At 54.0% G+C, this 23,635-nt stretch overlaps 8 protein-coding genes across 8 annotated transcripts; 3 read left to right on the top strand and 5 right to left on the bottom strand.

Annotated features, from left to right (window-relative positions):
* Positions 1 to 356: 356 nt before the first annotated feature.
* On the top strand, positions 357 to 1,122 carry K437DRAFT_153523 (uncharacterized protein). The gene is made up of 2 exons (XM_013386893.1): positions 357 to 538; positions 609 to 1,122. The coding sequence occupies exons 1-2, from the start codon at positions 531 to 533 to the stop codon at positions 1,033 to 1,035; spliced, it is 435 nt and encodes a 144-aa protein (XP_013242347.1). The 5' UTR covers positions 357 to 530; the 3' UTR covers positions 1,036 to 1,122.
* A 2,935-nt stretch (positions 1,123 to 4,057) lies between these two features.
* Positions 4,058 to 7,713, bottom strand: K437DRAFT_274936 (uncharacterized protein). The gene is made up of 4 exons (XM_013386892.1): positions 7,103 to 7,713; positions 5,428 to 7,026; positions 5,038 to 5,362; positions 4,058 to 4,984 (listed from the first exon to the last, which is right to left on the bottom strand). The coding sequence occupies exons 1-4, from the start codon at positions 7,520 to 7,522 to the stop codon at positions 4,380 to 4,382; spliced, it is 2,949 nt and encodes a 982-aa protein (XP_013242346.1). The 5' UTR covers positions 7,523 to 7,713; the 3' UTR covers positions 4,058 to 4,379.
* A 362-nt stretch (positions 7,714 to 8,075) lies between these two features.
* On the bottom strand, positions 8,076 to 10,164 carry K437DRAFT_248525 (asparaginyl-tRNA synthetase). The gene is made up of 4 exons (XM_013386891.1): positions 9,639 to 10,164; positions 9,414 to 9,564; positions 9,209 to 9,343; positions 8,076 to 9,132 (listed from the first exon to the last, which is right to left on the bottom strand). The coding sequence occupies exons 1-4, from the start codon at positions 10,004 to 10,006 to the stop codon at positions 8,140 to 8,142; spliced, it is 1,647 nt and encodes a 548-aa protein (XP_013242345.1). The 5' UTR covers positions 10,007 to 10,164; the 3' UTR covers positions 8,076 to 8,139.
* Positions 10,165 to 10,417: 253 nt separating this feature from the next.
* Positions 10,418 to 13,337, top strand: K437DRAFT_248524 (uncharacterized protein). The gene is made up of 7 exons (XM_013386890.1): positions 10,418 to 10,822; positions 10,926 to 11,054; positions 11,124 to 11,317; positions 11,391 to 12,511; positions 12,596 to 12,602; positions 12,685 to 12,818; positions 12,890 to 13,337. Exons 1-7 carry the CDS (start codon positions 10,619 to 10,621, stop codon positions 12,967 to 12,969), a joined length of 1,869 nt encoding a protein of 622 aa, XP_013242344.1. The 5' UTR covers positions 10,418 to 10,618; the 3' UTR covers positions 12,970 to 13,337.
* K437DRAFT_248519 (NAC-domain-containing protein) lies at positions 13,009 to 14,297 on the bottom strand (the record flags this gene model as incomplete). Its single annotated transcript, XM_013386889.1, has 4 exons — positions 13,009 to 13,339; positions 13,536 to 13,750; positions 13,892 to 14,065; positions 14,246 to 14,297. The coding sequence occupies 4 exons, from the start codon at positions 14,295 to 14,297 to the stop codon at positions 13,271 to 13,273; spliced, it is 510 nt and encodes a 169-aa protein (XP_013242343.1). The 3' UTR covers positions 13,009 to 13,270.
* Positions 14,298 to 14,789: 492 nt separating this feature from the next.
* K437DRAFT_257530 (uncharacterized protein) lies at positions 14,790 to 15,973 on the bottom strand. Its single transcript, XM_013386888.1, has 3 exons — positions 15,851 to 15,973; positions 15,554 to 15,734; positions 14,790 to 15,285 (listed from the first exon to the last, which is right to left on the bottom strand). Exons 1-3 carry the CDS (start codon positions 15,872 to 15,874, stop codon positions 15,215 to 15,217), a joined length of 276 nt encoding a protein of 91 aa, XP_013242342.1. The 5' UTR covers positions 15,875 to 15,973; the 3' UTR covers positions 14,790 to 15,214.
* Positions 15,974 to 16,466: 493 nt separating this feature from the next.
* K437DRAFT_225693 (uncharacterized protein) lies at positions 16,467 to 18,975 on the top strand (the record flags this gene model as incomplete). The annotated part of the gene is made up of 10 exons (XM_013386887.1): positions 16,467 to 16,707; positions 16,756 to 17,014; positions 17,088 to 17,241; positions 17,332 to 17,466; positions 17,547 to 17,671; positions 17,759 to 17,816; positions 17,883 to 18,093; positions 18,184 to 18,503; positions 18,587 to 18,697; positions 18,790 to 18,975. 10 exons carry the CDS (start codon positions 16,467 to 16,469, stop codon positions 18,973 to 18,975), a joined length of 1,800 nt encoding a protein of 599 aa, XP_013242341.1.
* A 36-nt stretch (positions 18,976 to 19,011) lies between these two features.
* On the bottom strand, positions 19,012 to 23,613 carry K437DRAFT_274930 (DUF726-domain-containing protein). The gene is made up of 5 exons (XM_013386886.1): positions 22,504 to 23,613; positions 21,127 to 22,435; positions 20,859 to 21,058; positions 20,478 to 20,792; positions 19,012 to 20,419 (listed from the first exon to the last, which is right to left on the bottom strand). The coding sequence occupies exons 1-5, from the start codon at positions 23,483 to 23,485 to the stop codon at positions 19,092 to 19,094; spliced, it is 4,134 nt and encodes a 1,377-aa protein (XP_013242340.1). The 5' UTR covers positions 23,486 to 23,613; the 3' UTR covers positions 19,012 to 19,091.
* Between the last annotated feature and the right edge of the window lie 22 nt (positions 23,614 to 23,635).

The raw sequence follows: 23,635 nt of genomic DNA, 5'->3' as shown, positions 1-23,635 counted from the left end.
TGCAAACAGTGAGCCGTGGTGCCGATGCCTCGGCCATAAAGGATGTGACTCTCACAATGCGACCTGCAGGGTGAAGGTCTTGCCCGTCACAGAAGCTGTCTGCGCATGTGAAGCGTGCGCACTCGGAAATGCGGCCCACTCCCTGTACTGCACGAAAAGGGAATAAAGGCGAGGACGGCATGCGCTTTAAAGATGCATGCAGGAGTCGCCGGACCGTTGCTCAGGGATATTACAGGTGGTGCGCTTTGCATTCTGGCCATCACAGCCGAAATCAAGGGCAATGTCTGGGTTCATATACTGACAAATCGCAAGAATGTTACCGAAATCATCGACAACGGTATCTGCTAGAGAAGGAGATGAGCAAGGGGATAAGTTCCTCCGCTCGGATACCTTCTGCGAATATGTCAACATGGGGGTGTAGCAACCCCTGCGACAATATGATATGCGATAGGAAGGGTCAGCCCCATACATTTGCAACGGAACAGGCGCGCCGAACGTCTTAACCTGACTCTCTTCAACACGATCTGAGCATGGAAAAGTGAGTCAAAGCTGGAAAGGCACCCTGGGGTGCGTTGGGTCGCAGCAGTCACCTACACTAACAATCACAGCGCAAGCATTGCGTATCGCAACAGTTGCACGGTATCCCAGAATCTAAAAGGAGCATACCGCAATCACAGGATATCGTTCGACCACCTTCGCGAAATGGGCTCAACGGCCTACTTCATGCGTGACAAAGCCCTGCAATATACCAAATCGAACGAGCGTGGGTTCAAGGACCATTTCGTCCGATACGACTGCACCATGACGTACCATATCTGGAATATCCGTATTAAGCAGCTCATCCGGTCTCGACACGTGAAACTTATCGACACACCTGGCAGGCCTGTGCGCACTGATGAAAAGGAGCATGCAACCGTTGACTGCGAAAGCACTACCAGTGATGCTCCCGAAGCAGCCGTATTGGAGCACATGCTAGGTGAACCTGACGAGGAGAAGGGACAGCGACTGGCGCAGCAGCAGGCACGAACGCAATAATTCGAGGAAGAGTGACCCTTACAAAAGCGCCAAGTACCCGCCTTGATAAAGGTCGACTCGTGCCAATAAGCAATCTGGCGAGTTCTGTTGCGTAGCGCCATCTTACTTATTAGCCACTATTTCTTCCGATCCAGCAGAATCTCGCGCTTACACGGAAGCTTCGGGAAGCGACGATGCTGAAAATTTGGAGACAGCAACCAAGTGCGAACTCAACAGCCCCAAGAACAACGAAACACGCGTTGAGGCAAGACTGCTATAGGCTGGACGAGACATGGGCACGAACTAGCTATTTAAGGTCAAACTCGAAGGCGATAGTAACATACAGCAGTATATAGTGGGACTAAGTGTCCAGGGATTTCTCACAGATCGACGTGAAAGATTTTCACAGAACTTATGTGCCAGTCTTCCGACTGATCACTCTCTGCACAGATTGCTCTGGCCACCATGAATACCCTGCAGCTCCGCCATCTAAGCATAGAGACTGCCTACGTTTACGGCGAATGTGAGGAGAAAGTTTACCTCAGAACCACCCGCCGAAGTGCAGTGCTCGACCGACAAGCACTTGTGTTTGCGCAAAACATTTGCGCAGTATAGCAAGGAGGCCAAACTGGGACTGTAAGTTCGACGCGACCCTTCGGCGCCTTGGCGTCACCAGGGGAGAAGGCAACTAATGCTTGTACATGCACACGATCGATGTCAACTTCACAGGCTTGATGGCTTATGTCGACAACCTTGTTATCGCAAACGAGTATCAGGAGGCGGTATTTTGACTTCGAGACATACTGCTCAAGTCCTTCCGCATCAAGGATCTCGGACCGCTTCAGCAATGCCTCAGCCTACGGATCAGTGGCAACACGCACACCGGCAGAGTTTTGTTAACTAGGGGGGCCTAAGCAATATCGATACTTCGAAGGTTCGCCATGGCAGAGTGTAAGGCTGTCGCAACTCCCACCTCCAACGCACAGGATAAGGTGCATGCCTAGTGACACGATCAAGACCAAGCATTTCTTACCCTCCGGCTCGCGGATCTCTGCCCTATCTTGGACTCAAGCACACGGCTCGACTTGGCTTACTCAGGCATCAGGACTGAGCGACATAGCGCAAGGCCGACAAGCCGCAACTTGGCAGGATGCCGAGAGGTTCATGCGGTACATCCGAGGGACGTGCAAACTCGTGATAAAGCATGCCAGGAGTACAAATCTACTAGGCTTCTGTGACTCAGACTGGGAAAGCAGCAAAGAGAGGAAGTCTATAACCGGCTTCGTGCTTTCCATCCCACTGGGTGACATCAACTGGTTGCCGCAAATGCAGAGCAAGGTTGCATTTTCTTCACATGAGGCAGAGTGAAGGGCAACAAGTGAGGAGACTTGCGAGGCAGCTTGGCTGCAGAGTGTTTTTCGGGCACTGAGTACTCAAAGAAGCATACCAGCGAAAGCATGAAAGAAGCAAGCACTACGAAATTGAACCCAAGTATACACGGGAACTGCACCGCTAAGGTCGAGAGGGTCGACAGCAACCCTAAAAATGGCTGTTCCATTTACCAAACATCCCCAGAGCAAGCAATTAAAAAGCATCGCGCGGCAGCCGGTGTCGTCGACTGCACGAAATGAGCTTAGGCTGCCAAAGTGTGACTTAGGAGCAGCGACAGCACAGACTTGCGAGCCAACCGAGAGAACGAAGAAAAGTACGTCTAAGCAGCATACCCCATAGAACATCATCGAACATTGCGAGAGGCTCGATATCAAGGACCAAGGTACAATGGCTACATGTGAAAGTCAGTACCTTGTGGATATATATAAGGAGCAGCAACACCCAGAGTTTGTGTAGCGGAGCGAACAACAAGAGGTCTGAGCAACTACCTTCCTCGCAACGACCCATCCCTTCATGAGATGGCTGGTGCATCTATACGGTGTTGGATCGTTTCGCGCCCAAGGACGCATTGTTGGGGAGCAACTGTAGACTTGTGAACCTATATCCAAACAATTTAGGTCGTAGTTCAAACGGTAGAACGCATCGGCCGTATACAATTGCGGCAGTGGTCATTTGATTCGATCCGACCATCCTTTGATGTTTCCTGAACAACTCCTGCTTCTATATTTTCTCCTTTTTACTACCTTTGGCAATTGCAGTCCCCCTTGCAACTCAGTATGACTTCCCCTGAGATAGGCCCATTCGCGATGCTCTGGATATTGTCGCTCACCTATTTTCGGGGACATCTTCCTTGATGATCAAGATTTAGCATTCTTCTTACATCACAAAGCTACTCATCATCTTTCAGATCGTCTTACCTTGCAGCAAGGCACTAGTAGCGCAATCGACCTACGTATCCATATGAAGTATGTACGCTTTGTTATTCTAAAGCAGCGATGGCTTCCAGGGACCGAGGTATGAGCCCAAAAGAGGAACGACTTCAAAAGAATCACCTACCCAGATTTCATTGTAATTATTATGGACTTCTCAATTTTGCGAGCCGACAAGTAAAAACTACATACAGTTCTGATAACTGAGATTGATTGGCCTGGGTTTCAAAGCCAGGAGGTCTGCCAACGTCCAAATGCGTTCGCCGGGGACGGTATGAGCATGTTGTTGACCTGCAAACTCTGCAAAAGGCTCCGAAAAAAGCTTGTAGGTAGGCTCAGCGTTGCACATTGGAAGCTTGATGACTGCACAAGCTCATCCTCCGTGCTGTAAAAAACCTTTATGGCGTCCACGAACGAAATGGTAGCGACCGCACTGAACACGATGCCTGCGGCGACGAAGGTATCGCGTTTAAAAAGCCATATCTTTTGGGAGAAGGAAAGGCGCAATGAATTCAGTTGCGGCTGGGAAATACACTTGGCTACTTACGATGAAGTCCTGTCCTGCGCCTTCTCTTGCGGCTGATGTCACTCGAATACGGTGCACATCATTATTGTCGCAGATGGCGCACACCAAAGAGCGAATATTGCTGGCGAAGTCTGATTGTTCCATCCCATTAGGTGACATTGCGGACAAGGCGTGACGTGCCAATTGCGAACATTCAGGACTGCCGTCGGAGCGAAGACCAAGCAAAGCGTTGCAGTGAGGACAGTTCAGCTGCGGATGATAAAATTGCAATCGTTAGAAAGTGTTGCATTTATCAACTTTGAGGCGTGTCCCTTATTGCAGTGACCATAAGAGCAATGAAGCGCTGCTCCATGGTGTTTCTTTAAAGATTTTTTTCTCGGGTCCTTGCATCAGCCGTCTGCATGTGGCCATCAACAAATTCAAGAGTGCATACCAGCCAGTACGGCGGTTCGCTACTCCCATCAATGCGTGCCACAGGCAGAATGAGAGCATCGGTGAAAGCCAGATGCCGGCCTTCTCTAGACCCTGTGCCACTCCCGCTCACTACCCACCAGGTTTGGATCCGCAACATCTTCAGCAAGCTGGACAAGGGAAATTGGGACGCGGAACCAAAAGTCCGACACGAAGATGGTAGAATTGCTGCTGTCTCCGCCGCTGATCGCCGATTTTCCTTGAAGAACAGTAGCATTCAGAAGCTGATCGTCATGGCACATCCATGCGTCGACCAGCTCTTCCCAGCCCTCCGAAGGGAGAGGCAAGCATCTGCAAGCGTCGGTGAAACTGGTGATGGTAGTTGCGCACGACTTGCATTCCAACCCCGATATAGATCGCAATTGATGCGCTCTAACCCGGGAAGCCATCAATTCTTCTTGGTGCACCCCGCCTCGAGCTCGGCCTAAGCTAATGCGACCCGTAGTTGAGAGATCTGCTTGTTGCGGACATTCGAAACGGAGATATTCGGGGGCGCGCAACGCGAGCGTGATGCTTGGTTGGATCAGCGATATGGCTAGAGTTGTTGGGTCAATGACGGTAAGTGCCCCTTGAACTGGCCCGTCAGGCGACCAAGCCATGATCACAGCCGCACCAATGTTGGTTTGCCATTCGCTGAACACGCAGGAATAGCCTAGAGCTCAGCTTTACATGGTGTTTCTGTGGTCGAACAGCATCAGTGCTCACCTTGTTGCGGTGCCCCTTGGAGATTGGCAGAATCGCGGGTGTCGTGAGGCCCGACTGATGTGATGATGTTACCAGGATCAGGTGCGCTTGCCTCATTCCTGACAAGTGATCTTCCTGTTTGCGATCCCATTCCGTTATTTGCTGACATTGTCGCCTCCGCATCCGACCCATACTGTACGCTCGATATGGAAGACTGCACGTGGGGAGAGACGATGCTAGCCTTCGGTCCCGGTCGCATGGGTGCATCTTGGTTCATCATGCGCGACCTTGCATTGTTCATTGACAAGAGCTGCAGTATGTCCTCTTCAAAACAATCTTTGTTTGCCTGCAGGAAAATCGCGACCCAATCAACATCTGAATCAGGTGCAGTGAAGCATGCTTGGTACTTACTCGCGCTACTGAGGCTGAGCAGTTTCTCGCATGAGCTGCAGTTCTTGAAGCCGAGGGCTCGGCGAGAGGCGATGAGACTGCATCACCCATGTTACTCATCTTCTCCTTGCCCTTTTCTCGATCGCTGAGTGACGCGATGCTGCTTTGCGCCCGCACGCTAGATACAAACATGCCAACAGAGAATCTTCTTCGAAGATTGGCACCTGAGAGACGTCTAGACGAACTGCGACCCGCTTTGGAAGTCTCCGCATTGTGGTCGCTGATGGATGCATGCGCGCCGGAGATCGGTGGAGTCCTGGGCGGCGACGCTCGTTGATCCTCCATACGGGGCGTTCCAACCATCCTGTCCAGTAGAGTAGAGATCGCAAGTTCCCGCGCCTGACCAGGCCGATGGTTAGCTCGCTGGTCGGCGAGCTGGGGAATGGCAGAATAAGCGCGATCGATGCTGGCCTCCAAAATCTGCAAGTCTTGAACCGTTCTTGCTCCATACGCTGAGGTAGAATCCTGGATGGGGCTCAATGGCGCGCTGCTCATGCCGAGTGGCGTTTCGCGGCTGGCGGGCAGGGCTTCTTGACTTTGCCGGGAGTCTTGGTACTCCCATATCGGTTTCTCCGCTGTGCTAAGCATGTCAGAAGAGAACCCGTGCAACTCGTCAGAGTATCGAGGGGGCTGAATTGAAGATTCTCCAAATGTTCCCGTACCAAGACTGAGCATGCTTAAAGATTGCTCTAATTTGCTATCTGTCATCGAACCTCCCGCAGCAGTCATGGTGCTGGAAAGCAGCGAAGCTCGGGACAGGTGCCCATTGGAGGCGTCTGGCCCATCTCCATCGCGCGCGTTTACGGACGATGAAAGGATGCTGGATGCGATGCTACCTCGATGGCTGAGTGCTCTTGGTGAAGTCTGCATTTCTTGGCTGCGAAGACGGTTGCGGCGGTAGGAAACCTGCGTCTTGACTTGAAACAGCAGATCGAGGACGATCGTCAAGTCGGTCATCAGGTTCGACTGATGGGTTGCTTCCTTCGAAGATGTTTCTTGCAGCTCGATTTGCGAGGGAGACGATTTGGGTGAATCAATCGAATGGTTCGGCCAGATTGAAGATGACTGGCTAGGAGCATGACCGGCATGACGTTCGAACGACGCTATAGACCGCAAAAGACCACCGAGTCCATCGACCTCGCTGCGATCTTGGAAGGGATCTCGCAGCTCGTCACTGCAGCCGGGGAGAGTAACACCTGAATCGCGTCTTTTCAATTTCCCTGGACTTGACGACTGATTAGGCGTCAAAGAGCCCTCCTCCGGTGGTTCCAGTGAGACATCAGATAAAGCATTGAAAAGGGAGTAGAGGGTTCGGAGAAGTAGAACATCTTCGTTGAGATATGGCGAATTGGATATCTGCTGGAGGGCATGCGTACATGCTTCCAATGATTGAAGCGCTGTTTGATCGTCCTCTGCAGCGGGACTCTTGATGGTAGCGATTGATCTGCGGGCATCGTTGATGAAATTGGAAGCACATGTCTCTTGCAAGGCATCAAGCAAGTGATCCATAGTATCGAGGACTGCGGACGATAGCTGGATAACTTGAAGGCCAACATCGGTCTGAAGCAGCGAGCGAACACGTAAGTTCAGACTCTGATTTGCCAGAAGCACCGGCAGCATAAAGAAAAAGGCTCACTTGCACGTCAGAATCAGCCTCATGAGCATCCTGGAAGATGTCTTCATGTTCGTCTTTGAGCGTTTCGAGGACTTCCTCCTCCTCTTCCTCCTCTCCCTCCCCATCTTCGACAAGGTCTCTGGCTATGGGAGAAACAAGAGAGCTGGCAGCGTTGCGGGGGTATTCCAGCTGGTCCACGGTGTGCTGCTGAGGCGGGGTCGCTGTTAAGGTCGTGGTGAGGAGCGAGGCTAAGTTCAATTCGGGCAGCGATGCTGTGGTGATTGCTGTGGTGGCCAACTTCGGTTCACCGAGGGGTACAATGAGGTGCTCGAGCAATCGTGTCCTTTCTGCCTCTCTGCTAACAGCATCCGCATAGGCCTCCTCCAACACTGCAGGTGGCAGCGCCTCGCGAACAGGCCGAGATCTTTCTAGCGTCGCCATCCTCCGTACCTGTGGCTGACGCCCTTTGCTAGCCCGCAGGCGAAAGAGCTTGGTTGTTCCAAACGCCCCGGCTGACTACCTATCACGTGCCAGTGGTAATGGCATCAAAATGGGTGTGAAGTAGAAGGTTGGACTCCTGGGCTCGGAGGAGCTTGACGAGCTCGACAGAGAAGTGGAGATCTACAACCATGTAATATTTTACGAGGTAAGATGAGAGCGATAGTCTCAAAGCTGAATAAGGGTCTGATGTTCCTCTCAAATGCATGGACATCCGAAGTGCAAACCGAGAAAGCGGAGGGCCTTCTCGGCCGAGAAATCACAGTTACAGTATATGAAGAGTGTCACCCCGTGAGCGAACATCTTAACTTGAGACCTATACACCGATACAACAAGCATTTCTGTGCATTGCAATGACTTGACAGGCGGACCAACGGGAAGAGACTTGACCCTGCACGGATTGAGATTTGAGTCAAGTGTCAGGCCTGACGAGAAACCGGCAGGACAGAACTCTGCGAACTGCTGCAATCTGGCTGTTCGCAGCTGTACTATATATCATGTGTCTAACATCTTCCCATTTTCAATGGTTCGGCAGCCTGCGGTGGCCCTTTGTGAACCAGCTAGAATCGTACAGGACCTTGTGTTCGCGCGAAGGGCACACAGTCGCGCACATTGTCCGTGGCGGTAATCCAACTGACGAGGCGCTCGACGCCAATCCCGAACCCGCCATGTGCTACGCCTCCGTACCGACGCAGATCCTGCGCATACCATCGAAGGTGCTCCTGCGTCGAGGCTGAGACGAGACCCTTCCCCCGCATCTGCTCGAGTAGCACCTCCTCTCGCTCCTCCCTTAAACTGCCACCCGCCAACTCCCCTAGGCCAGGAATCAAAAGGTCAAAGCATGCGACTGTAGGGCCTGTAGCACCTGCAGCTTTCGCATCGTTCAGGCGCATGTAGAATGGCTTCATACTGGCCGGATAGTCGGTAACGAACAGCGGGCCTTGGCCGATTTCCGATGCCAACCACCGTTCTTGCTCGGATGAAAGAGAATCTCCCCACGATAGCGACGAAGTGTTGAAATGTCGGTTCACTCTATCGACAGCCTCTGTATAACTGATTCGTGGCCAAGGTGCGCTGTCATCGCCGCTCTGAACCAGTGCGCGAAGGTGCGCTCCGAAGTCGTCCCGATCAAATAACGTGGCTGCATCTGGGTGTGCAGCATGCGTGCCATTCGCAAGCACCGCGCTACGCACGGCCGCTTCGACGACGCCTTGTACGCAATCAAGCACGTCACCGAGTGAGTCGGTGAATGCCATTTCTGCTTCACACATACGAAATTCCGCCAGGTGGCGGTTGGTGGCGGAGTGCTCAGCACGAAAGGCAGGCGTGAAGGACCATACCCGGGACAATGCGAGGCTCAGCGCTTCTAGGTGCAGCTGCGAGGACACGGTGAGGTAGGCAGGCGACCCTGACCAGAACGCGTATGACGGTGCTCTACCTAGCTCTCGAGAATCCGCGAGCTCGGCATCTGCGATAACCTGGAATACCTCACCGGCTCCCTCGCAGTCCGAGCTGGTGATCACGGGGGCGGTGACCTTTGTGAAATCGTTCCTCTAGTTCCAAAAGAACAGGAGAATGCAGTATCAGCGCAGTGAGGGGCCTCAATCTTCTCGAAACATCAACCCTCACTGTGAACCACTGGGCAATGCCAGCTTCGATTCTGTCGCGCGCTCGTAGCACCGCAGCGTCCCGGCTCCGTCGAAAGCGCAAGTGAGCAGCCTGTCGAAGCGTTTCTACGCTCGGAAAGGTGTTCAATGGGTAAACCTGTCAAATGTGCGTAAGGAAGTCGTAAGATCAGTTTGTGAATTGGGACATATGGCCCCTTGTGACATACAGCACTGTCGCATGGGGCAAGCAGGCGACCTTCGGAGACTACGAGCTCGATCAGCTTTGGCTTTGACGAAGGGCCCGGAGAGCCCTGCGATGGTCTCGCTGAGATCAGTGTTCCAACCAATTGTACTGCCGCACCAACCGTCCAAGTAGCGCTGGGAGCACACGCTTGTTTCGGTCAGAGCCCGGACCTATGAACTAATCTCTCTAATCGTTGGGAAGGCCTCACTCGATCACATCCTTGGCCGACCCTTTGAGAACGGTCTGTAGGGTCTGTCCACCAAGCAGCGTGCCATCATCGAGGTCGATAAAGGTGATCTTGGCGTGCTTGCGCACGCTCTTGATCCATCCTTTGACGGTGATCTCTTGCTCCTCACCAGAATGTCGGCCTTGCTCAACTTGATCTACGGCCTGTCTCAGAGTTCGGGGTAGCCGTATGGAGCGCTGCTGGGACTGATCAGGTGCAGTCGTGAAAGCATGAGCATTACGTAGCGATGACAAAATTGCAGGCCCGGGGCGAATGCTCGCCGTTCTGCGGGCGGACGCGGACCATTGACCCCGAAGGAACGGTTTGAGTGCCTCGTGCCGTGCTGCCATCGCCGCGCCGCCAAGTCATCCGCCTTTGGAGGTCAAAAGAGCCTTTCAATCTGCACAGCAAAGATGGGCGCAGGGTGCTTTGGCAGATGATGAAATCTGAACATTGAGCAGCACTCGCCGCGCCCATCGTTCGTCGTCGGCGCGATTGAGAGAAGTCTTGGGTTTGGATTTCGATGGCTTCGCCATGTCGACGGCCAAGCTCGAGCGCCAAGCGATGAGACTTTGCAGCCCACTTTCTCTCACTTCAGGGTCAGGTGATTGATTCGGTGACCTTCTTGGCGCAACCCTACTCGCGGATGCTCGCAAGCGCAGATGCCAAGCGCTGGCCCGTGCGCACAGCCCAAGCAACGTCTCAATCACGAACTCGATCCAACTCTTCTCGAGTCTCGCTCTCCACATGTACAGAAACATGCGATACATGATACCGATCGGGGGCTAGCTGTGACTGCGCACTTCGAAGTTTAATGCACCCCGTAGCTCACTCTCCCATTGATAGCTCCTCACAGGCTAAAGAAGTAATCCGCTGACCAGCGGGTATCAACAGCTATTAGCAAACTATCACCCTGCATAAAGAATCGGACAGCCGTCTCGCCTCGTCGAAGCAGACAGACAATGCCGCACCATGTGTCACCCATCCTGCAGGCGTTCGCAGTGCAGGATCACCAGGCCATCCTCACCACCGGCCGGCATACCGCAAATGCCCCTGTCCTCGAGCTCATCAAGGTCACCGCCTTCTCCATCTTGGAGGTGGCTCTGATCAGCACCGTTGGGTACGTCATGGCTCGCAGAGGCATCATTGATAAGAAGACGCAGACGGTAAGTCGCATGCACCCTCATGTTCTCCATCCTTACCGGCGGTTCAGTCGTCTCGACTCTCCTCCAACGCCTCACCGTGATCAAATTTTGCTTTCCTCCGCAGAAAATCAACAAGCTCAATGTCTCCATCTTCACACCGGCCCTTCTCTTCTCCAAAGTCGCATTCAGTTTAACCCCAGGAAGGCTGGTAGAGCTGGCTGTTGTTCCGGTAGGCTTTGTCCTTGTCAGCTTGGTGGGTATGATCGCTGGTATGCTTCACCATGATCAGTCTGTACTGAAAAATTTCGCCATCTTGCCGAAGGTCTCTACCCTCACTGCTCTACTTCTTTCGAAGCTGTTTGGCATCTCCCGTGCGCACCGCAACTTTGCCGTCGCCTGCGCCATCTCTCCAAACTCCAACTCCTTGCCCGTCGCTCTGATGCAGTCACTCGTTGCAACCGTACCGATGCTCCACTGGGAGGACCCGGGGGAGCCAGAAGACACCAGTGACTCCATGTGAGTGACCAAGATGGCCAAGCTTCACGCCTTTCTACTCCGCTGACGGGCATCCCCGAGTATATACATCCAGGTTGGGTCGAGCTTTGACCTACCTCGTGCTCTTCTCAACCTTGGGCATGTTCTTGCGATGGAGCGTCGGTGCCAAGCTGCTCAGCTCGGTGGACGAGGCCCTGCCGGCGGGGAGAGAGGTGCTCACTCTGGAGCAAGGTGTACGCGTGGGTAGACTCATCGACTCCGATGATGATGGAGCGCATGCCATTCCGGACGGCCATACATCAGCTAGGAATGACTCGGCAGTCAACAGCGGCGCTAGCAGAGTGGCGCAAAGGCCGACTAAGAAGCGATCTGGGCCTCCAGGATGGGCGGTCAGCTTTCCAAATTCGCCTGCTGCCGTAGACAATGAGCTCACCAACGAACACGATCGATGGCCGGACCATGATGGCGATGAAGGCGACCATTCACAGGCCCTCTTAGGAGGAACGAAAGAGAGACCTAGCTGCGGTGCTGCCTGCTCGTTTGTGCTCGCACCACTCCAAGTGGTGAATAGCTTTATGACTGCGCCGTTGTGGGCCGCTGTGCTCTCGCTTGTCGTCACTCTCATCCCCCCGCTGCAGCATACCATCCGAAACATGGAACCCGTCGTTGGCGCTCTGGAGACGGCCGGTGGCTGCAGCATCCCACTCACCCTGATCTGTCTCGGAAGCTACTTCCACGTCCCACTGGAGGAGAGGGACGCGGGTGGAATCACATCGCAATCGGCAGCGGCTCCATCTGCTGGGCCATTCACTGCCGGCACTGAAGAGCATTCGGAGAACATCTCCGACAGCCGAAGGCCTTCGGCAGCAGGTAGCTTGCACTCTGTCACGGGCAGCGAGCACGGCGAGAGCAACGGGTGGCGCATCTCTTCCTGGAATCCATGGCGGAGCACACGGTCTGTGGATGTGCTCGACTCGGTTGAGCGGCGTGGTGCCGATCCAGTCGATGAGCCATATCGAGACGACACGGATGCAACTGGCAACAGTGTGGGCGCGGAACGTGCGTCGCTTCCCTCATCAGCGTTCGCGAAGCGCGTCAGCGCGATGCAGAGAAAAGAGGAGAACAAGACGATTGCTGTTGCCATCCTATCCCGCATGTTCGTCACGCCGCTATTACTGGTCCCCCTTGTTGCATGGTATGCAATTTCGACACACTGTGAGTCTGAGGTGCGTCAGCTAGTGGTAATGAGGGTGTTGCGCTAATTGAATCTCGCTGCCACTTGGGTACATTGTCTCACAGACAATGTGTAAGTTATGAGCTGTGTGACGCGCATGCCTTCGTTTGCAACTCTCAACTGACACGGGCGCAATTGTTACTGCTGCCCCCAGTGTCGACGATCCAGTCTTTATTGCTTCGGCGTGCCTGATTGTCGGCAGCCCTCCCGCTCTGACGCTTGCGCAGATCACAACTCAAAGCGCTGGTGGCGACTCGGGCTTCGAGAGACTGATCAGCAAGACTCTCTGTGAGTATTTCCCTGCATGCGTTATGACTGAAGCAAGAGGGAATAAGGACTCTGATACTTTTCCCCACCAGTCATCGCATACACCTTTTTGGCTGCGCCAACGACGATCATCCTTGTGCTCATTGCGTTGCTCATTGCAGAGAATGACTAAAACGACTAGACATGGACTTTATTGTCGCTTCTCTCGCTTGTATCATAATTGAATGCACCATGCCGTGCACCTTCAACACCAAGAAAGTGATCGAGCACCTTCGCATGACTTGCTTCTTGGAGCCGTAGCTTACGCTCAATTTTGCAACGAAAAGTGTTGATAGTACACATTGAAAGTCTCCCTGCGCGACAACAGCTTACACTACGTCTGCGCTGCCCGGTCGGTCAGTGGGTCAGATAGGGTGCATGCAGATCGGATGATTTGCCTTCTACCTTGGGCCATCGGCATACGTGCGATTTAATCAGTCGAGCTTGTCGACCTCAGTCTCGCCAGTTGCCGGCTTGTTCTCGTCAATGTCAAAGTTGCCGGCCTGCATTGCGGAAGGGGAGAATGGAGTCAGTATCATCAACAATCTAAGGGTGGTATCGTCCGTGCAGGCGAGCAGGGCATATGTGATAGGCTGCGCCTAATGCCACACTTTGCATGACGTTGATCGCAACCTAATTCAGTGGACTGGCCGCCGCTCGCCCTTCGCTCTTTTCACAACGAATCATGAAGAAACGCACCACATCGGGGACGTCGTCATCGTCCTTTGATTCCCCCCCGGCCTGCTGACTTGCTGCTGCACCCTGCATGAGCTGGTAGCTCTCCGCAAGCTTCCTCAAGCTCGCCAGCGAGTCTGGGCCGAGCTGGTTGATGATTCCCGGGACGAGCTCGGTGAGCTCCTTGTCGGCGCCCTGGCCGTAGATGGCGAAAGTGTTTGCACCAGTAGCGCCGTGAACTGTCAAGGAAAGAAAAATGAATTAAAGAAAAATTGTGAGATAAGGCCAAAGAACCGGAAAGAAGACGACCGTCTGCTCTCTTGTCTGCGGAGTGTGGCAGTCGCAGTCGAAAAAAATCCTAACATCCAGCAATGACTCACCCTTGGGTGCCTGGAAGTGAAGGACGTTGCCGTCCTCCTTGAACATGTTGACCTCCTCGATGCCGCTCACTGGCTGGACGTTGAGCTTCTTGAGCGCCGCTTGCAGCTTGGTGTCATCGCCGCCGGGCGCCTTTGGCTTGCGGACGACTTTCCGCCTGGGCGTGCCCTTGCCACCTGTAGTCACAGAGCATAGAGCACGTGTGCGTGTGCGTGTGGTAGGTCAAATTCCCGTCAATGGGATTAACGCATGGAGGGATTTGAGGATGGATTTTTTGTAGTGCAGACAACACGAGCGTCAGCGATGTGTGCGGTTAAAAGCCAGATGAGAGAATCTTTTTCGCGTCGCAAACGCACCGATTCGGCTGGCAGCTTGCAGCTTGGCAAGCTTTTCCTGATCGAGAGGCATGTTGCGACGGAAGACTGATAAGTATCGCTGCTGAGAATCAATGAGGGCCGCGGACGTTCGAAAGTCCAAGAAGAGCGGGCAGTCTGGCTGGTTGGCTAGTAATGACGCAGAAGCCCCTTTGCGAAAGCGTGTCTCTTTCGCTCGTGTGTTCTGCCTGGCCTGGTGCGACCAAAAGGATGTTGAAGAAGGAAGTGTACAATGTCGTGTACTTGTCGAATGCATCTCCCCCGTCGAAGCGGGGTGGAAGAATTCCGATTGGAAGGATCGAGGCGGAGCGGGCAGAGAGAGCTTCGCGCTTGGAAGTAGCAGACTCTGGCCACGCCGCAGTGGACTCATAAGAGTCGCGCAGTGGCCGACCCTCAGCATCCGAGTCAAATCGAAAGACAACCACTCTTTCATTCATCACAACCCGAACCTGCTCTGGACACCAGCAGCCTGTAAACTGCAATGATATCTTGGCATGCATGCTTGATGACGAACCAATACACAGGGTACACAAGTCGGAACGCTAGGAAGGCGCGGGGTTTCTTAAAAGGCGCCGAACAGCTTTGCCTCGATTTGGCCTCATCCGGCGGCCATCTTCAATCCATCTATGCTCTTGTTCGTAAGCACTGCTTCATAACATCGTCTCTCTTCGCCTTCCTATTCGTGCAAGATGAACTCTGCGCCAGACGGCTGCGGATTCTGATGATGCATGAAATATGCTCTTACTGCTCAAGCAACCCCCATCTCTTCCCCGTGCGCTTGAGCGTAATACCTCCGGATACGGCCAAGTCACAAGAACATGCATGCCATGCCATCCCCTGGAGCACTTCGAGAATGTGAACCACGTATAGCTCGAGCGGTATCCTGGTTGGAATTACAATGTGGTACGATTGAAATTGTAGAGAGAGGGAGAGAGGGCACGAGACTGGAGTCTATAATTGCTTTTCGAGGTGTACCAAGAACTTTTCGAGATCGAACTTTGGGTCGTCTGGGTTGGTGACGACTGTTGTGAAGAACAGCAGAGGATCGGAGCAACGTGTCAGTGTCATAGTGTCCGGTATGCAAAAGCATGCGCATGGTACCACAGCTTGGACATATCCCGCACGTTGCCGTGCCATTGACGCATCCATTCCCAGCAACGAGTGGCTTCGCCATTGGTCTGAAGGGCGGCAGTCATCTATTCGCTTTTGCTTTGTGCGTCCGGCTCAATCACCCTCCGAGAAGTATGCCGATAGCGAGAGGGATCGATCCGAGAAAGGAAAAGAACGCACCTCCTGAGCCCGAATTCGCAGCGACGAGCCTATCGGCGTACGCCTTTTTGGCCTGCCTTATTAAGTCCTCCTTGTGCTTGTATGCTCGCTCTGCCGCCTTGGCATCTTCTCGTGCCTGCAGCGTCCTCCTGTGAACGATACCGTATGCAATTCCGCCTACCAGGGCCGAGTATCGGACGACCTGTTGGCGTGAAAAGGGAGCGAGAGAGATAGTGCGTGCGTCAGTCTTCAATAGCCTCCAAGATGGAGCCCAGCAGGCCAGCGCCACGAAGGTCGCATGGAGAAGGGACAACTCACATTGATGACGGGAGAAGGAGCCATGATGACACTACTGCTCATGACCTCCTGTCTGCTGCGAGAATCCTGTGCTCTTGAACAAAGCGAGCGTCGTCTGAGGGTGCCTTCGATTGGATATAGGATGTGAGCGTTGCTTTCTTCGCGGTTTCCATCAGATCGCCAGCGGTTGTGCCCGACGCTGCTGCAAGCCGCTATAAGGGTAATCGGTTGGATTTACAAAAGTGGCGGCGGGTGGGGTGGGGGCCGTGTCAAGACTATGTCTGTAAAGCCCATCAAGGGAAGAAAATGGCCGACAGGGTGGTTTTGATCGCCGATGTGGCCGTTTGCACGCGACGCGAGGAAATCAATCTACTCCAACGCGACGCGAAACAGAGAGAATCGAGCTAATGGTGGTGAATGACGGTGATGATGGCGACGGCACTTTCAGCTCGCAACTATCTCCTCCTCACATGAATCCGATAATAGCCTGCTGCGACGTGCGTCTTCCACTTGGACGAGCAAAATCGTGGACTCATTCTGGCAGTTCCCCTATGCCGACGGAGCGACGCGACGGCGTGATATCCTTGCCTCCCGCTCTAACCATCGAAGCACAAACGACGAACGAGACGAGCCGACCATGCCGGACATCACAGCCCCTCTGCGCAAGTCCATCGTACGCATTTTTACGCGCAAGTACAACCTGCAGCTGCACGCGTCTGCATTGACCTTCATCGCGGAGGCATTCGATCATCATGGCTTGAACCATAAGCAGAGCCAGTGGGACGACGCAATCGAGTTCCTAGCAAAGGAGTTTATCAATGGCGAGCAGTACAAGGAAGGCTCGGAGGGTAAGTCGGGATTTTCACTCTCTTCTGGTTGTACCTGGGCAAATTAAGCGGGTGCTTACCTCCACATATAACCTTCAGGGTCTTCGTCCCTCGTCACCCGTGCTGCACTCGAAGCCGTCTACCAGCAGATGATGGTCTCCGAGGAGAATGGGAACGCCACGGCCGCCTCTGGTGGCAACAGATTCGAAGGCGCGCAAAATGGCACAATTGAATACACGCACGATGGAGAGAAACTTAGCGAAGGCGCAGGGCCGGATCCTGCTAACTATTTCAAAGTCGTCGGTGCATTCGACATGCCACGAAACGTCTTTGATCCTCACCGTAAGAACTTTGACAAGTGGGTTTAACCGCAGTATTCTCTTCGACTGTGACGCAGCAAACGAAACTGACACTCAACGCTTGTTTCAAAGAGCCGCTCGAGGGACGTTTCTTCCACTGGCCGTAGCCCGACCCACCGTGCTGAGGGAGCGTCTGAGCGTCGTCAAGAACATCGTCCTGCGCAACGAGAACTTTCTTCCACCATTGGCGCTAGGCAAAGGGCGGGAACGCGAGCAGTTTATGAAGGTGCGCCAATGCCCGCTTAGCGAGGTGTATAACTTGCAAGCAAGGTGTTTGGCAGATGCTCATCTCCTACGTTTTTACTCTTCATGATAGCTCACTTCCATTAAGAACCTCGCCGGGCGACAAGGGCAACGTTTTCTCCTCTTGGGCCTGCTGTGCACCACGGACGACGGACAATATGCACTCGAAGACCTGGACGGGGTAGTCTTGCTGGACCTCAGCGAAGCAGTGAGTCGTGTCGTCACATCGGCATCTCATGCTGGAGTGCGCTGAATGGATTACTGTTCTGCTCTTGCGATCGGCCACAGATCCCCGGCGAAGGTATTTTCACCGAAGGCTGCATCATCCTGGTGGAAGGCGAATATACCTACTCTGATCGGCTCAAGGTCTTTGCCATCGGTCACCCGCCGAGCGAGCCACGGCATGAAGCACGGTGAGGAGACGGCGGCGAAAGGTCCCACAACCATGGCCTGTTATGTACCACCAGCTTACATGCAACATCTTGGCTTATCACTTCCAGGGCCATGTACGGGCACGTAGATTTCTTGGGCACCGGGTCGATCACTCTGAAGGATGAGGTGAGCGCTGCATCGCTGACACATGCACAGGCCGTGGCCATCTAATACACCCTCGACCGCTGCCAGGAAGTACTCAAGTCATACGAGCAAATGCACCACGAAGTGTGCATGGTCGTCATCTCCGACCTGCACCTCGATCATCCTAAGACGCTCGCAAACTTTCAGACAATGCTGCAAGGCTATGTCGATGCCAAGTTCGTTCCTTTTGTATTTGTCCTCTGTGGCAACTTTTGCAGCGACGTGAATGGCACCGGTGACGTAGTGAAGCGATATACCGGTGAGTACTGTGCGATTTCTGCACACGCTGGTTCGTCAAGTTCAGGCGCAAGGTCCCCCCTGACAAAACACTCCGCACGGACGCATCCAGACGCATTCGGGCGATTAGCGGACATCATAGAAGCATTTCCTGACGTCCTTCGCACGTCGCACTTTGTCTTTGTTCCCGGCCCAAACGACCCATTCCCATCGAAGCTGCTCCCAAAGCGACCATTACCCGCGTCGATGACTCAGAAGCTACGCGACATGGCGCCGAACAACATCCACTTCACCACCAACCCGTGCCGGATACGCTATTTTAGCCAGGAGGTCGTCATCTTCCGCGAGGACCTAATGGCAAGAATGCTGAGAAATGTCGTCCAGATCAAAGATGAGCAGCAGGAGGAGGAAGGGGTCGATCTGCGTAAATACGTGAGTCTCACTTCATGCTCTCCTGTGCGATCCAAATCCACGAATGCTTATGGCTACTGATGCTACGCCGTGCTCATCCTCAGCTGGTATCTACCATCCTCGATCAAGCACACCTGTGCCCTCTGCCACAACAGGTCCGACCGATCGCATGGGACTTTGACCACACGTTGCGACTGTACCCGATGCCCACTGCAGTGAGTCGAGCCTTTGCTCATTAACCAACTCTGGACAAGTGGCGCCGCGTCATAGCAGACTCACGCGACCCTCCTCCTTTACACTTGCGCAGTTAATTCTGGCGGACAAATATGACCGATTTGACCTTACGTACGAAACGTGCAAAGTCTTCAGCCCTGGCTCATTCAGAGGCACAGAGTACGGATGGTCCACCTTCTACTTTTCCTCAAATTCGGTCGAAAGGAGGTGCGTTTGTGGCCTTCCTCCAGCAATTGGTCCCGTGAAGCTGAGCTCATGATATCTTCTGCAGTGCACTTCCTTCATGAGGTTTTTTCGAAAAGCAATGATCTTTCGGAATGCAATTGTCTATGATACAGCCAAAAGGTGAATTGCATATGCATGAGAACGCAGAGATCACTGCCAGGGGTTGTCTGCAAAAGAGATAGAACCATCGTGTCCACCAAAAGACAGCTGAGGCCCGGGCGGTTGTGGAAACGTGTGCGCAGGATCGAGACAAGGAGAATGTCCTGGATATCCTTCGTGTAGGGGGCCTACGGGGGCTGAGATCTCCTCATCGTCATAGGACGCGAATGTCATGGAGATGGAAGATTCCCTCGGAATCTGTGCTGGGGACGGGGCACTGAAAGCAAAGTCTTTGCTCACGGGTGCTGGTGGCTCCTCGACACTCCAGGCTGATGAAGGCACGGGTGCCGGTTGACCGCCCGATGGTTTCGAGCCCCAACCTGTTGATGCACTGGTTTCGGAACCGAAGGATGGCAGCGGTTTGCCCAAAGTTCTGTCACGGATTCTGTCAGCTGACGTCGACGTGTGCATCCCTGATCCGCTCAGACTGTGCTCGCCGCCTTGGTGAGATTGGCTCGGTGCCAAGTCCGTTGGGCGCACCAACGGGGCTTGCAGCTCTGGCTGCCAAACTTGCGCCTTGTCGTTCCTAACAGGCGCTTTTTCCTTGGGTTGAACAGTCGAAGTGGCCAAGGGTGGCAAGGAAGTTTCCAGCTCCTTCACTTCTACGCCGGCGCGGCGTAGCTCCTCCAGAAGCAGGTCCGTATCAAACACCACCGCCGATTCCGAATCCCGTTCCCGCTCAAGCGCAGCAGGGGCGACGCTTGTAGATTCACAGCGATCCAGGCTGAGGTCGTGCTTCTCAGAGCTCGAGGCGCTGACACTCTCCGCTGGGTATGGCGGTAATCTTCGGCCTGGAGAGGCAGATTTGTCTGCATGCCCTTCTTCGTCAGCGTCAGCGTCTTCGTCGTATTCGTAGTCATAATCCTGCGCAGACCGGCCATGTTTCAGTGCTGAGGTATGCTGTTTGGAGAGTGCGTGTCGGAGATTCTGTTCGAGATTGTGAGTCAAAGGTTGCGCTGGCGAGGGAGAGGCGGCAGACACGTCGTTTTTACGGCGGAAAAATGATGCGAATGTGCTCGTCTGTGGGACCTGCTCCGATTCCGGGGCGGTATTGGTGGGCTCAAGCACCACCTCTCTCTCTGGAATCTGAGACAGCTCTTCCGGCTCGTCAAAGTAGTCGGCAATAGTCCTGAAGCCCAACTCGCCGAGCACTAAGGGCATCAAGGCCCTGTAAGCGAGATGCCCAGGTACAATGTGCGTGAGGTCGACATTGTCAATGTCAGGGACTATTTGGATGGGATGCAAGCCGGCGACGGTTGATAGACCGCCGGTCGTAGCCCGATGCAGGTACCCCAAGATCCAGTCAGATGTAGAGTATCCTAGCGTACGTTGAATCAGCGCTTACATTCGCATACAACTCGCAGAGCTGAACCTCACCATTGACAAATCGGCCTGATACGACACTGCGGACCTCCGTCCAGTTCTTGACGTTGGCGCTGACTGGAGCACCGATGAGGTAGACATTTTGCACAATTCCGAAGGAATTCTTGCGGTAGAGCTCTGTGAGGGCGTAGTATATTACTCTTGCTCCGAGGCTGAAGCCTACCAAGGTGATTGGACGGGCGCCCATTTGCTTCTTAGAGAGGACATCAGCCAAGATGAGGCCAGCTGCCCTTGCGCGATCGAGTGCGTTGGACCAAGGATTGTCGATCAGATAGCCGAGCTTCGAAAGCCAGATGGGCCACGCGAGAGCTGTTGCGAGTGTAAAGAGAATGTCAGGAATGGACACAGCACGCGCCACGAGTCTGGAGCACGCACCTCCTACCAAGGCACTGGCGAATGTCACTGCCAGCACCTGCTGCACACCTGACCCGATCGTCTCATTCCAAAGGATGCCGATGGCATTACCCATCTCTTTCATCATGTCCGGCTCCCAAAGCACTGTGAAAAGGTCGCCCATCATGCTGTCGATGACGCTGAAGGGGAGGCGGGGATCGTCCTGTTCGCCACTCATGAATCTGAAGAGCAGAGACCATGAATATCATGAACTTTTCCATAGCGACCTTTTTGTGACAAACATACATACCCAGGGATGCCGATGATGCAGTTGAACCGCTTTTTGTTATGCAGCGTCTTGAATTCGAACGTGCGCACACTCCTGGTCCTTTTACTCATTCCTCGACCGGCCATCTGCGCACCTCCCAGCGTAGCCGTAGTAGTGATGAGCGCGGCACCGCCTGCGCCGCCTAGGAATGCAGTTGTTCCACCAATACCGATGGTGCCCAAAGCCGTACCAAGACCCAGCCCAATCAGCGGTGCGAGCAACCCGGCTGATAATCCGATCACGAGACCGCCACCGACTGTCGCGAGTCCCATCATTAAGAGACGCTTCTTCTTCGCTTGCGCTGCCCTTTCTTCCACCAGCGATTGATCTTTAAGCTTCTCCACACCCTCTTCAATCTCCAGTGTGTCCGCGACTCGCTTCTCGAACTTGGTCACATCTAGCCATGTCAGCCCGAGGGCCTGGGCGACGTTCTCGAGCAGGACACGGGAACGCGCATCGTAATTGGCCTCGGAGATGAGAAGGAGGAACAGATCGCACAGAACGGTCCATCGAATGTCGAGGGTGATGGTCCTGTCTGCGGTACTGATCTCTGTCGTCACGCCCTCCAGGGCGTTAGGTGGTGGCTGCACAGCTTGCGGCTGTGAGGTTAGCCCCAACGTCTTAGATACTTCTTGTTGGGCTTTGCTCGCTTCTTGCCCGTCGGCTTTAAGATTGTCGGCATTCACTTGAGCCATGGTGTTCGGGTCGAGCAAGACCTTGGCGCGGGTGCCGGGACTTGCCTGGACTGTGTCCATGCTGAGACCTTGATCGTGGGTCCCATCTGGCGCATCGCCCGCATCCGGCTGTGGCGCCCGCTGAGTCTGAGCACCACACCCAATGTCCGTCTCTTCCAAAGTAGCCTCGTCGCGCTTGTCGATTAGGATTTTCGCTGCTTTGAACGGCCGTTCTATTGATTTCCTCGCCGGTCGCGGCGATTGCAACTGCGCGCCGATGTCTCCGTCATCCTGGATCTCTTCCATCTCTCCTTCCTCTTCCTCTTTGGCCTCGTAGGCCGGGGGCGGCTCGCTAGAATCCCCGGAAGTGGCGTCTCCCTGCAACCCATCGGGGTTCTTACCACTTGAAGCATTGGCCTGAGCCTCCTCCACTTGAATGCGAACTTTCTCTTTTGCCTCCTCTGCCTCCTTCGCCTCTTTCCGCTCCATCTCTTCCCTTTCTGCAAGTGCTCGCGGATCAAAGTCTGGGTTGTCTATAGTCTGTGTTGTTGCAAGATTTGCCGCAAGGTCCGAGGCGAACACGCCGTGCTCTCCCAACATCTCGATCATGTGTTTCTCTGTCCACCGCAAAAGCTTGGCGAGTCAGCATCTTGCATGATGCGCTTCCTGAATCAAATATGCTCACCTGGACCCTCAACGTCCATGTGTACGTAGAGCTTGGACATAGTACTAGCTATCCAATGGTCGGCGCTCTGAGCTGCCTCCTTTAGGTCGTTGCCTTTCGGCCCTTTGACGACCTTTGCCTTGATATCCTTTGCAAGTAGGCTGCACAGACCTACGTAGGCTATGCGCTGCCCCTCTGTCAACAACTGCTTCGTCGTCGCCATCTGGTTCGCAGGCGTGACGGACGGCCCTTCTAAGGGGGAGTTCGTCACGTCGTTAAACAAGTATTCGGTAGCAGCATGCAGTCGCTCCGCCTCTTCATCTTCTTGCAATTGAATCTGAGTGTAACCTCGCCCTTGCTCCTCCTCCTCGCTTTCGTCCAAATCAATCCCGGCTGGCTTGCTACGCCAATCATACCCTCGTGCATCGTCGATGTCCAAATGACGCCCCGTCGCATTGCCGATTGCCCCGGACTTGCGCTTGTCTTGAAGTGTCCCGGGAAGTCCAGTCTCATCTTCGAATCTGCGATTATTGGACACCTTGTAGCGATACTTTTTGCGGTCTTCTTCATCCAAGACGGCATAGTGTTCATCTTCCTCGGTCAATGTCCGTATCACGGGCATGTCTTGCCATTCTCCATCGTCACCAAGATTCGCCGTGGCGCCAGCCCCTGCCTTGGATTCTCTTGCACCCCGGGAGCTTTCGAATTTTGTACCACTGCCACTAGACGCGGCCGCGTTCGAAGATGTACGTGGCGGAGGTGGGGGAGCGAGAATTGGTATCGAGACTTTCTCGGGTACCTCTTTGATGGCTTCCGGAGGTGTCTCGGGCCGGGCAACAATTTTCTCATCCTGTCCAGCGCTCTCTGTCTCTCCAGCTCGCTTTCTGGCATCTTCAGAAGCTGGTGGCGTTCCCCTCGTCCCTTTCTCGGCAGGTTGGCTGTTGTCCTCGCTGGATCGTGGCGGCGTGGTGGTCTCCTGAGGCGGGTCTTTGACGCTGGCCATGATCGGCAGAGTCCTGAGAAACTACAAAAGGACGATAGCGCAGACAGGCTTCTGTAGATGCCAAGCTGTGTGACTTGCGCCTCTTTGCTCTGTCAATAAGCTCGTCTCAAGTGTGTGTTGAACTAAAGATAGTGTGTTGATCTCATAGAT

This window comes from Tilletiaria anomala (genome assembly GCF_000711695.1).
Source record: "Tilletiaria anomala UBC 951 chromosome Unknown K437scaffold_62, whole genome shotgun sequence".
NCBI lineage: Eukaryota > Fungi > Basidiomycota > Exobasidiomycetes > Georgefischeriales > Tilletiariaceae > Tilletiaria > Tilletiaria anomala.
The sequence above is the reverse complement of the archived record's forward strand: the minus strand, read 5'-3'. Positions and strand labels throughout refer to the sequence as shown.